We start from the raw sequence: 12,425 nt of genomic DNA on the forward strand, positions 1-12,425 counted from the left end.
GGAATCTGAATTCTCACAGAGACATCCAAACAACCTTCTAGACCCATTTAAGTGAGCTCTACACCAATCCTTGCACTTCGATTTGGAGCATGCAACCATATTGGACCTTGCTTGACAACTCTTGCCACCAACCATCTTCCTCTTACTCTTAATGCCACAAAGAGCTCTAAGTTGACCATCCGTCTTTAGTAGCCCATATTCAAGTGGGAAGGTAAGGATTAAGGATAGGAATTTTACCCACTTGAATGTTGTATTGGATGGTGATGGCTTTGGAAGAGGTCTTGCAAGCTCCACTCCCTTGTGCTCTCTTTTAAATTCTTTTATCTCTTTGCAAGCTTCCTCAATTTTCATCTCTTCCTCTTGGTAGCTTTCTTTTTCAACTAACTCTTCATTGACCTTGGTCTTAGAGCCAGCTACTTTACCACCGCTCAACTGAATAACCGTGCAGTCTTCTCTTGGGTTCACCACTATATCACTTGAAAATGTACTTGCAGACCTCTCAAGTAATTGCTTGCTCATTTGGCCCATTTGCATTTTCAAGTTTCTAATGGAGGCTCTGGTTTCCTGCATAAAACTCATCATCATCTCCCAATTAGGATCTTCTTAGGATTTAGAGTTTACCTGCTGAGTTGATTGAAACTGGTGGTTATTAAAATTATTATGTTGAAAATCACCCTGAGCACTCCCCATGTAATTGACCTCTTGAAGAAGATTTTGGGTGTTGATAGCTGGGACTTGCATGCCACCCATCTGTTGAGTAAGTAGATTTAATTGCTGAGACATAAGCTTGTTCTGAGAAAGAATAGCATTAAGAGTTTCTACTTCCATAACACCCTTCTTCTGAGGAGCTTCAATATCTGATGGTGGCTCTTGATATGGGTAGAAAGATGATGGTTCTTGGTAGTTGAAACATGGAGCATTGAAGTTTCTTTGGTTTTGGCTTTGCCAACCAAAATTTTGATAGTTCCTCCATCCACCATAATATGAATCACTACTTGGATGTGAGTAGTAACCTACGTGATCTCTCTCCATTATTTTTCCTCAACACAAAACACCAAAAAGGATTAAACGCACCATGTGGTTGACAAGCAAGCAAAGAAGAAAGAATATAAAGAAAATTTAAACTCAATAAATAAAATAACCAGAAAAAAATAAAACAACTAAGCGAACACCAAACTTAATTTCAGAATTTAAGAAAAATTTTAGTGCTATTTATTTATTTATTAAATAAAAAAAATATTTTTCTTTTTTTTTAAACAAAATAAAAAAAAGGAAACGAAAAAGAAGAAACAAGGCAGGGGGAAAAGTAAACGAAAGAAAGTGCAACCAAAGAAAAAAAGACGTAAAGTTTTTTTTTTAAGAAAGGAAAAAAATAAATAAAAAAGTAAAATAATAAAAAAAAGAAAACAGGAAACAAAGGCGAAAAAACGGAAGAAAGAAAAAAAATAGCGAAATAAAGAAAATTAAAATTAATTTTTTTTAAAAAAATATTTAAAATAAAATTTAAATAAAATTAAAAATAAAACGTCTAATCTAAGCAATTAAATAACTAATAGTTGTCAATTACAGTCAATTTCCGGCAACGGCGCCAAAAATTTGATGTGGTATTTTACAACTCACACTACTAACCGGCAAGTGCACCGGGTCGTACCAAGTAATACCTTACGTGAGTAAGGATCGATCCCACGAGAATTGATGGATCAAGCAACAATGATTGATTGATTGGCTTAGTTAGGCAAGCAGAAATTGATTTTAAGATGTTCAAAAAGTTTAAGTTCGAATTCAAAATATCAAAAGTATAGACAATTAAATAAATTGGGAATAAAATATTGAAAACACAGTTAAGGTTTCAGAGTATCTATTTTTCCGGATTTACTTTTCTTACTAACTATTTTAATTATGTAGGATTTAATTTATGGCAAACTATATGTGACTAGACCCTAATTCTTTAGACCTTTCTAGTCTCCTCTAAAATTTATCAACTGCCAATTCCTTGGTCAATTAATTCCAATTAGAAGCTACATGATCAAATTCCAGTTTATATGCCACAAAAACTCTAATTACCCAAAAATAAAAGGATTATATGTCACATATCACGTTAATTCCAGATAATTAAAATTTGGGAGAAATTATTTTCAAGTAAAGAGTTTTTCCAAGTTTTACAAGAACTCAAATAGAAAGAGGGTCATACTTCCGTTTCACCCAAATTCATAAAATAAAGAGCGAAAACAATTCTTAAATAAAAATCCAAAACATAAACTAAAATAGAAAAAGCGATAAAATCAATTCATACAAATAGACAGAGTTCCTAACCTTAACAATGGAGGATTAATTGCTCATGGAATGTGAGATGTAAATTTGTATAGAATTTCCTAATGGAATCCCTCTAATGTAATGTACCTAATAGAAGAGAAGTCTCCCCTTTTTATAACTAATCCTAATTAATTTAAAATCTAATATTTTAAAATTAAGATAATATCTTTTCCTATTTTAAAATCAAATTTGAATTTAAATCAGAATTAACTAACTACTTCGCGTCTTATAACGTGGGGACCACTTGGCTTCACTGGATCCGTGCCTAACTTGGATGCTAAAATGGGGCCCAGAAATCACCCCCAACGTTTTCTGCGTTTTCTGCACGTGGCGCATGTCACGCGTACGCGTCGCTGATCTTCTTCGCAAGTCACGCGGACACGTCGGTTACGCGTACGCGTCGCTGAGCAAATCTTCAAATCACGCGTACGCGTCAGTCACGCGCACGCGTCGCCGTGGATACCTCCAAATCACGCGCACGCGTCAGGCACGCGTGCGTGTCACTTCTCGCCGCTATCTCCTTTGATTCTTGTGCTGCAGAAACTCCGTCAAATTCCGCCGAATGCTACCTAAAATAAATAAAATTGCCCAAAACTCAAAATAGCATCCATAGTGGCTAAAATATAATTAATTCTTAATTAAACTCAACAATTTAAGTGCAATTTCATTAGGAAAAGATAGACAAGATGCTCACGCATCAACTGTTCATGAAACAGACCTGGTTGAACCCGGTTCGACCCGACGGGTTTTGTGCAAACCCAGTGACCCAGCCGATGAATCCAACCTGGTATGGGTCATGTTTATTAATTTATTTTAATTTTTTTCCCTGAACGGCATCGTATCAGACCCCACTCCCACCCCCCTCTTTGAACCCTAAGCCTCGCATCTGAGACTGAATGAAACCACCCTAAGCCAGCTTCGTGCCCTCGTCTCTATGTCTCTGCTCTCTCGAGCTCGGCGTCGGCAGCGGGCAGTCCCTCACCCTCACCTCGTCACTCCCTCGGCGTCGTCAGTTCGTCACTCCCTCGGCATCGTCAGTTCGTCACTCCCTCGGCGTCACTCTGGGTCTCTCACCTCGTCGCTCTCTTAGTCTGTCACTGTGAGTCCGTGACCTTGCGTTCGCTTCGTCGGAACCAGTGAAGCAACATCTGCTCCCTCGAGTGGTGGTGGTCGTAGTCTTCTCAACCAGGTGAGCTCCAGTTTTCAACCCTGTTTTTTCTCTAGTTCAATGTTGATTTCAGTGAATTTGGTGGTTGTTGAATGTGGTTGTTTCTGTTTCATTTAGTGTTTGGAGTTGTTGTTGGCTTCTTGTTGTTATTTCTCTACTGCGATGCTAATTTTGGTGAACCTAAGCAAATTTTATAGTTGTTGCTGTTCTTTTTGTTTGTTTGTTGAATGTTGATTTTTTAGAGTTGTTGTTGCTGTTCTTTCTCTGGATCGATATTAATTTCGATGAATCTGAGCAAATTTTAGAGTTGTTGTGTTCTTTTTATTTGTTGAATGTTAGTTTTTTTAGAGTTGTTGTTGCTGTTCTTTCTGTTCTTTCTATGGTTTGATGCAAATTTTAGTTAGAATTATTGTTGAATCTGGTAGTTGCTGCTATTGTAATTGGTTTTTTAGAGGAGTTGTTGAACCTGAGAAAATTTTAGTGAACTTTGGTTGAATAGTTAAATTTGTTATTGATTATCATTAGTGAACTTTGGTGGTTGTTGATTATCATTAGTTGTTCCTGTGTTGCTGTTTAGTCATCTCCTCGCACTTTCTATCTAACGGCTTCCCACATAATTTCTTATTACCTGCAAATGAAGAAGCATTGTTGAATCTAGAGCCCAATGCTGGAGGTATCTCACCGTCAAAGTTGTTCCCAGAAACGTTGAAGTAGACCAAGCCAGGGATCATAGAAAGATTACTAGGAATTTTTCCACTGAAGTTATTAGCAGAGAGATCCAGTATTGTTAGATTTGATAGATCTGTCAATGCCTCTGGTATGTTTTCCTGAAAGATGGTTGTGATCCACTAACAAAGATTTCAATGAGGAGCATTTGGAAATATCCCGAGGCACATCCCAAATAAATTATTCCTACCCAAATCTTTTTTTAGATCATTAGTTATGTTTAAAAATTGATATTGAATTATTAATGTTTGTAAAGGCTTATATTTTAAATTTTAAGATATTAATTTTATTTATATAATTTTATTTTTTTAGTTATGACCGGGTAACTGGGTGAATTAATGACCCACCGGTTGAACCAGTGATCCGGTTACCCTGTCATATGATCGGGTTGATTACCGGTTCGGTTCTGATAACTATGCCTGTGGGTGTTTTTCCATAAACTCTGAACGAAAAACGTCGACATGTCAGGTTCAGAAATGGACAGGAGCCTAATTGTTTCTAAATTCAAATTAGTTAGGGGTTTATTTATTCCTACTCTTTAAACAATATCTTTTTAAAAATTTTTTATTCATTATATGAAAATTTTTCAATAAATTATTGAATATATGGTATAATAAATACAAACTAATTAATAAATTATTCAAATTTAAAAATATCATTTATTATGAAACTAAATAAATAATTCTCAAATATAATTTTTAAATATATAAATAATAAATATTAAAATTCGATTAATAGATTAATAATAATAATAATCCTATGAAAAATTTTTTATACTATTGCGAAAACTATCTAGATCATAATACTAATAGTATATCATAGGGTTATTATTATTAATGTATTAACTGTATTTTAATATTTATTATTTATATATTTAAAAATTATATTTGATAATTATTTATTTAGTTTTATAATAAATGATATTTTTAAATTTGAATAATTTATTAATTAGTTTGTACTTATTATACTATATATTCAATAATTTATTGAAAAAAATATTAATATAATCAATAAAAAATAATTTGAAACAAATATTGTTTAAAAAATAAAGACAAATAAACTCTTAACCAATTTGAATTTAGAGACAATTAGGTCCCTGTCTATTTCTGAATCTGACATGTTAGTATTTTTCGTTCAAAGTTGACGGAAAAACATCCCCAAAGACCATATTATGTCACGAAAGTAAAGGACAGAGATCGAATTGAATCGTTTTTTATCGATCGCATTGTAATTCTAAAAAATGAACATGAGTCCGATTTATTCACTCTTTTATGTATTATCCCAGGAATAGATCTACATAGGAAAGTGTCGGAGCAAATGCCACATTGAGATTTTATGAAGTTATATATATTATATGGAATAAAAATTTATTTGCCTCCTGTCCTTCACTCAATAAATAAATTTGAACCCACTTCAATTTTTTTAATTTTCTTCTATAGTGGCTTGTTTTTTATTCTTTATCTTCTAATAATACTTCTTAACTTCATTTTTTATTTTTTTATTTAATTAAATATTTATTTTTATGTTTTTATATTTTTTTATTCATTCAATTATTCTGCATTTTATTTTGTAGTTATGTTATTGTATATATTTTTTATTACATAATTAATAGTTATTGAATAATAAGATTTATCAGTAATTTAAATTTTGAAATATAGTAATATTAACTAGCAATAAATAGCGGATGAAATGAAAAGTAAAATCTAAATACACAGATATTTATTGATATTTTTTCTTTTAAAGTTAGCTCTAATTTTGTTAGTAATAATGACATTAACTGAAATTTTAAATACAGTTATAAATATTATAAAGAGTCGATTTCGTAATCCTATAAGAGATTGAGAGATGAATTTTTAAATGATTATTTACTAACATATAACAAAAAATTGACATTTAATTATATTAACAATAAAAAAAATTATTCAATCTTTTTAAAATATAAAAATTAGAAGATAAACTTTTAAATTATATGTTATTACTTAAATTACTATATAAATATTTTAATTTATTAATTAAATAATTAGAAGACTAATTATATTCTATAATAATAAAATATAATTATAAAATTATTATCATATTATATATATTTTACCCACCAATACATTTTTTAGATCTGTCACTATATCATCTTATAAACAGCACAAAAATATATACCAATTTATATATAAAACTTTATTAAAACTTCCATAACTATGAATATAAATTATTTTTGGTGCTACCAAAAAATAATAATATTTACCAACCAAGTCAAAAAAAATATATATATTAATCATGGCTTCATGGACATGTTCACCACCATTTGCATGCCCGGGGGTAAGATTGCGAGGTTGCAATGCACTGGTGAGAATTACTAGGGATAAAACTGTAATTCTGTGTTGGTCAGAATGCCACCTAATGCCGCTGCCGCACTTGCAGGCCTCCGCCGACTCTGCACCACCACGGACGCCGCCACAATCACAATCTCGAGAGCAAAATCCCAACTCCGAAGCGAGTTCGACCCGGACAAGGCCCTGCAGATCTACTCCTCCGTGTCGAAGCACTACTCCTCCCCAGTAACCTCCCGCTACGCCCTCGACCTCACTATCCGCCGCCTCGCCAAGTGCCGCCGCCACTCCGATATTGTGGACCTCATCGAGTCCCAAAAGTCTGACCCCAAGGTGGCCTCGGAGCCCTTCCTCTCCACTCTCATCCGCTCCTATGGCATCGCCGACATGTTCGACCGTGCCCTTCAGACCTACCACCAAATGGACACCTTCGGCACCCCTCGAACCTCCGTCTCCTTCAACGCCCTACTCACTGCCTGCGTCAACTGCGCCCTCTACCACAACGCCCCCCACCTGTTCGACGAAATTCCCAAGCAGTACGGCGTCGTTCCAGACAAGGTCTCCTATGGCATTCTTGCCAAGTCCTTTTGCCGAATTGGTGACCCTGCAAAGGCACTCCAGGTCTTGAAGGATGCTCAGGGAAACGGCGTCGAGATCACGGCGGTTACTTATACCACAATCTTGGATGTTCTGTTCAGGAAGGGGAAGATTGATGAGGCTGAGAAGCTGTGGAGGCTGATGGAGGAGAAGGGTTGTGTGGATGTAACTGCCTATAACATGAAGCTTAAGTTTCTGACTGCCGGCGGTGGCGGCTTGCCGGAGAAGGTGAATGGTTTAATTGATGAAATGGTGAAGGCACGGTTTATGCCTGATACAATCAGTTATAATTACTTGATGACTTGTTATTTCAAGAATGGGATGGTGGAGGAAGCCAAGAAGGTTTATGATGGACTGCGTGGGAAGCAATGTCGTCCGAATGCTGCGACGTTTAGGACCGTGGTGTATTTTTTGTGCAGGAATGAGGATTTTGAGGGTGGGTACAGGGTTTTTAAGGAGAGTGCCAAGGTGAACAAGATTCCGGATTTCAACACCATGAAGATTTTGGTTGAAGGGTTGGTGAAGAAAGGGAAGAAGAAGGAGGCGGAGGAGCTGATCAGAACAGTTAAGAAGAGGTTTCCTTGTAACATGTTGAATGCATGGGCTAAGGTCGAGAGGAACCTCAACTTGGTTTCTGATGATGGTGCTGACAATGTTGAGTCTAAAAAGGATTCGGAGCCATAGGTAACAACCAAGGTCTATTGTGGAAATTATTTTTGGTTGTTCATGGCTTGGGTTGTATTGTGGTTAAAAAGGAGCATTTCAAGGTCATCCATGCTTCATTTCATACTCTGGCTGCAGTAATTAATATTTGATATTACATGGAGCTTAATCCTCACTTTCATAGTTGGAGTTTCATAGCTGCAAACAAGGTAACTTCTTCGGGGAGGGGCCTTGACAATTGACATTTGATTTTCTGATGAATTAATTTCACTTTGCTTCTTCCAATAGGTTTGGTTTTTGCTCTTCTGGCATTGAGTTATTATGACTTGTGACAATGTACTCAAATCTAGCATAATTTCTGGAGATTGTAGATGTAAGGCAGCAATTTTCATGATAAATATTCGACAAAAGCCAGTTCTATTTTTAGCTAAACACTATTTGCTGTAGAACTTTAAGTTTACCTATTGTTCATGTTCATAAAAATTTGAGGGCATGTTATTTTTCGAGTTTCAAACCTGATCAAAGTGTCTTCATCAATATGGGGTGGAGTGGTGCTCTTTTAATATTATTTAAAATTGATAACAATGTCCCTCACTTATTGCTTCTATTGTATTAGTTGATAGGTTTTGTAGAAGGCAATAAAGAAGATAGTAAATGATGAAACACTAATTTGATAGCAAAAGTTTAAGGTTCTTGATTGTTTTTGCATTTATCACATCAAAAATGCTATTTGCACACTAAAATCAGCTACTAAAATCAATCATCATGTATTTGTGTATATATACATGTGCAGTTTAACTCATTTTTAATCTGTATTTTGTATTTTTATGTGTATTTTATTTTAGTGGCTGATTTTAGTAGTTGATTTTGGTGTTAACCTAACATGTTGTTATCACATATATCATCTTGCTTTAAAAATTCTACAATTTAGGTTTCCCCTTTAGCTTTCCTTTTCTTACCTTTGTCTATGCAATTATCTCAGCATCTTTTTAACTATATTTTACTTGTTTATTATTCTAATTTGCTTCCAGTAGTATCTGACTGTCTGATTGACTTACAGTTTCTTCTGGTGAAAAATTTGAAGAATCCAATAGATGTTTGGGATGGAACTTCAAAGTTTAGTTGTTGGGAATGTCTCTGGTGGGAAAGAATAATCTGGTTTTTAAAGGACTATACAAAAATATTTCAAATGAATGATTTAGATTGCATTCGTACTGAATTTGTTAGAAATACTAGTTTTGATCCAAAATTAAATGTATTTGCAGACCGGCTCCAACATGGTCTGATTGGACCAACCTTGTAATGACCGTGTTTTTTCTTTTTGGACAAATTGATGAATGGTTTTTTCTTTTGTTTTTGCACTTTGCCACATGGACCACACCTACAACCCACCCAAAGAGAAAGTTCTGGCTCAATTACTACCCACTATCTTGACCAAAAAAAAAAAAATTACTACCCACTATCAATCCATGTCCTCTACAATTTCATCTTTTACCTTCTAATATGTATAAATTCTGGGAAAGCTAAAACAAAAAAAAAAAATAAAGAAAAAAAATTCTGAAAAAGCTTCAAAGACATAAAAATGTTAATAACAAAGGAGATTGATTTGAAAAATTAAATTATTTTTTTTGTATAATAATAACAATAATAATAACAACAATAATAATAATAATAATAATATCAATGATGATGATGATAATAATAATAATATGCGTAATAATAATGACAAAAATAATAATGAGGGTGACATCTAATAATAATAATAATAATAATAATAATAATAATACCCAATAATATTTTTCTAAAAAATTAAATTAAAAAGTTCGTATAATAATAATAATAATAATAATAATAATAAGGGTAATAATAATAACAAAAATAATAATGAGGATGATATCTAATAATAATAATAATAAATAAATAAATAAATAAATAACAGTAAGAAGATTCAATTATATTTTTTTGAAAAATTAAATTAAAAATTTTGTACAATAATAATAATAATAATAATAATAATAATAATAATGAGAGTGGCATCTAGCAATAATAATAATAATAATAATAATAATAATAATAATAATAATAATAATAATAATAATAATAATAATAATAATAATAATAATAATAATAGTGTGGTTCCTCTCGTATAATAATGTCAACAAATAATGATAATATTAAGAAACAAGGTTTGTGAGTGTGAAAGCTTGGCTTTGGCATGTGGTGATTTGGTGAAGTAAATGATTTGACATTTAGATTGATTCACAAAGTTATTTTTTATTATTTGTGAACCGATTTCTCTATTATTTATTAATTTTTTTATTACTTGATCCTTTAAATTTTAGAAGATACTTTTTCCAAGAAAAAAAATTCCTTAGTTGTTTATTTCTCCCAAGTCCTATCTAAGTAACAAGATAGGCACTCTGAAAAGATTCAATAGAGAACTTCCTATGGAATCTTATAATGCATTTTTTTTAACTATGTTAAGTATACACTAAAATTAACCATTAAGTGCATGTTTGGGCGTCATTATTTTGTTAAAAAAAGATCTTTTTTTAATGAAAAAAGATCTTTTTTAATTTTTTAACGTGTTTGGCAAATTTCTAGTAGTAAAAGTAAAAGCACTAGTAAAATAAAAAAGAATTTTTGAGAAGCTGTAATTTACATCTTTTTTTAAAAGATCTTTTTTCTTAAAAAAAAAAGATGTTTTTCATGTAATAAATAAACAAAAAAGTACTTTTATATTGTTATACCCAAACATAATTGATAGATAAAAAGACATTTTTACATGAGATATCCAAATATAAAATTACTTTTACTTCTCTATAAGATCTTTTAAAAAAAGATAACTCGAAAAAAGATCTTTTCTTAAAATCTCACCCAAACAAGCTCTAAACATGTTAAAATATAAATATACATTGAAAATGAATTAAATAATTAATATATATATATATATGTTAGTAATAGATTTTGATGACTAATTTTAGTGTATAAATAATAATTTTATTTTTTTAGATAGAAATAGAAATAATAAACAATTAAATTGTAAAACCATAATTAACAAATCAATTGATAATATGTAAGAATTGTTAAAGAGAGCACTAGTATATCTATTTGAGGCCTGCTACACATACAAGCCTTTTTGGCTTACAAGATATACAAGTTGGTCTAAGTCCAAGAAAAAATACGCGCACCACTCCTTTAAAATCGAGCGTCCAACGTACGCGTTCATTATGCCGCACTCTTCCTCTCCTTCCTCAATCAAAACGCAAACCATCAAGATTCAAGTGATATTCGAAACAAAAGACACGTTCCAACTCCTCGCGAAGAGTATAAGAAATCAAAAAGAAAATATACAAATCTCTATCAAAAATCACCAGAAAAAATGAAGAAACATTATTTAAGGTACTGTTTTACTGTTCTTCTAGGTTTTTTTTCTAGATTGTCTCCGTCATGTGCCTTATCATTAACCAGCAAAATATTAAAAGATTTCAAGAAGAAATATACTGTCTCCCCCATGTTTTGGGTGTATTTATTAAACCCTTTGGATGTATTTCTGTAATCCTTTGGGTGTATTTCTATAACCGTTTGGGTGTATTTTTGTAATCCTTTCTATAATTGTTTGGGTGTATTTCTGTAATCATTTGGGAGTATTTCTGTAATCGTTTGAGTGTATTTCTGTAATTGTTTGGATGTATTTCTGAAGTTCCATTATCTTCAAAATAATTTCAAAACTTGATTTCAAAAACATGAAAATCGAAAAAAAACGAAGGAAGAAGGAGATCTAACAAATTTGGCAAGAAATTCGAAAAAAGAAACGAAATCTTTTAAAAAATAGAAGTTATATATTTGTACGTTAATTGATTTGAATTGATTTAAAAGTCTGTTAAAGAGGCACATAACATAAGCAGCACATTTAGTGGGTTTCGTTTTTTTCATATTTGTAAAATTTGTAAGCGTAAAACACTTGTATGTAGAGATTAATCTTTTCTATTTTAGTGGGAATAAAAATAGATGAGGCCAAAGCAATTTAAAAAAAATAGTATTATTGATATATAAATAATAAATAGAGAATACACAGATAACTAGATCGATACATTTAGTAAAAATGTGGTTAAATGTATTAACAATTTGTTACACTTGTAACAAGTCGTGGTAACTAATATATGAAATAACACATATATTTATATATAAATATTTAATAACTAATTTAATAACTTTAATTTTTTATGGATAAATAATATTTTTATATTTTTTAAGTATGCTTACAAAAAATAATTGGATCATAAATTGACTTTTAAATCGTATATATTTTTTTCATATTTGATATACTTCATCAAAAATAGAATAATAGTTTATGTTGGTAATAACTTTTTTTTTCTTTTGAAAATCATTTAATTGAAAATAAAAAAAAATTTTGGGAGTCACAATGAGACTGATTTTTTTAAATATAAAAAAGGTCGGTGTGTTTTTATTTAAAATGAGTTAATCAAGTGTAATTATATGCGGATGAACGCTGCAGGAGGAGCAGGCTAAACATAAAAGTGGTGTGTATGGCCATCATGTAGGACACGTGCTTCAATATGCAGGAGGCATGTTATAACATGCAGGTTGGATGTTGCCCATGTATAACGTGG

General features: G+C 31.8%; 1 protein-coding gene and 1 long non-coding RNA gene across 2 annotated transcripts; both read left to right on the forward strand.

The window, feature by feature from the left end:
* Positions 1-3,118: 3,118 nt before the first annotated feature.
* LOC112697057 (uncharacterized) lies at positions 3,119-4,500 on the forward strand. Its single transcript, XR_003151056.2, has 2 exons — positions 3,119-3,502; positions 4,122-4,500. It is a non-coding gene; the product is annotated as an uncharacterized lncRNA (long non-coding RNA).
* A 1,994-nt stretch (positions 4,501-6,494) lies between these two features.
* On the forward strand, positions 6,495-9,139 carry LOC112697058 (small ribosomal subunit protein mL103 (rPPR7)). Its single transcript, XM_072198395.1, has 2 exons — positions 6,495-8,000; positions 8,852-9,139. The coding sequence occupies exon 1, from the start codon at positions 6,592-6,594 to the stop codon at positions 7,810-7,812; it is 1,221 nt and encodes a 406-aa protein (XP_072054496.1). The 5' UTR covers positions 6,495-6,591; the 3' UTR covers positions 7,813-8,000; positions 8,852-9,139.
* The last annotated feature ends 3,286 nt before the right edge of the window (positions 9,140-12,425 follow it).

Source organism: Arachis hypogaea, chromosome 6 (assembly GCF_003086295.3).
Source record: "Arachis hypogaea cultivar Tifrunner chromosome 6, arahy.Tifrunner.gnm2.J5K5, whole genome shotgun sequence".
In the NCBI taxonomy this organism is placed as follows: Eukaryota; Viridiplantae; Streptophyta; class Magnoliopsida; order Fabales; family Fabaceae; genus Arachis; species Arachis hypogaea.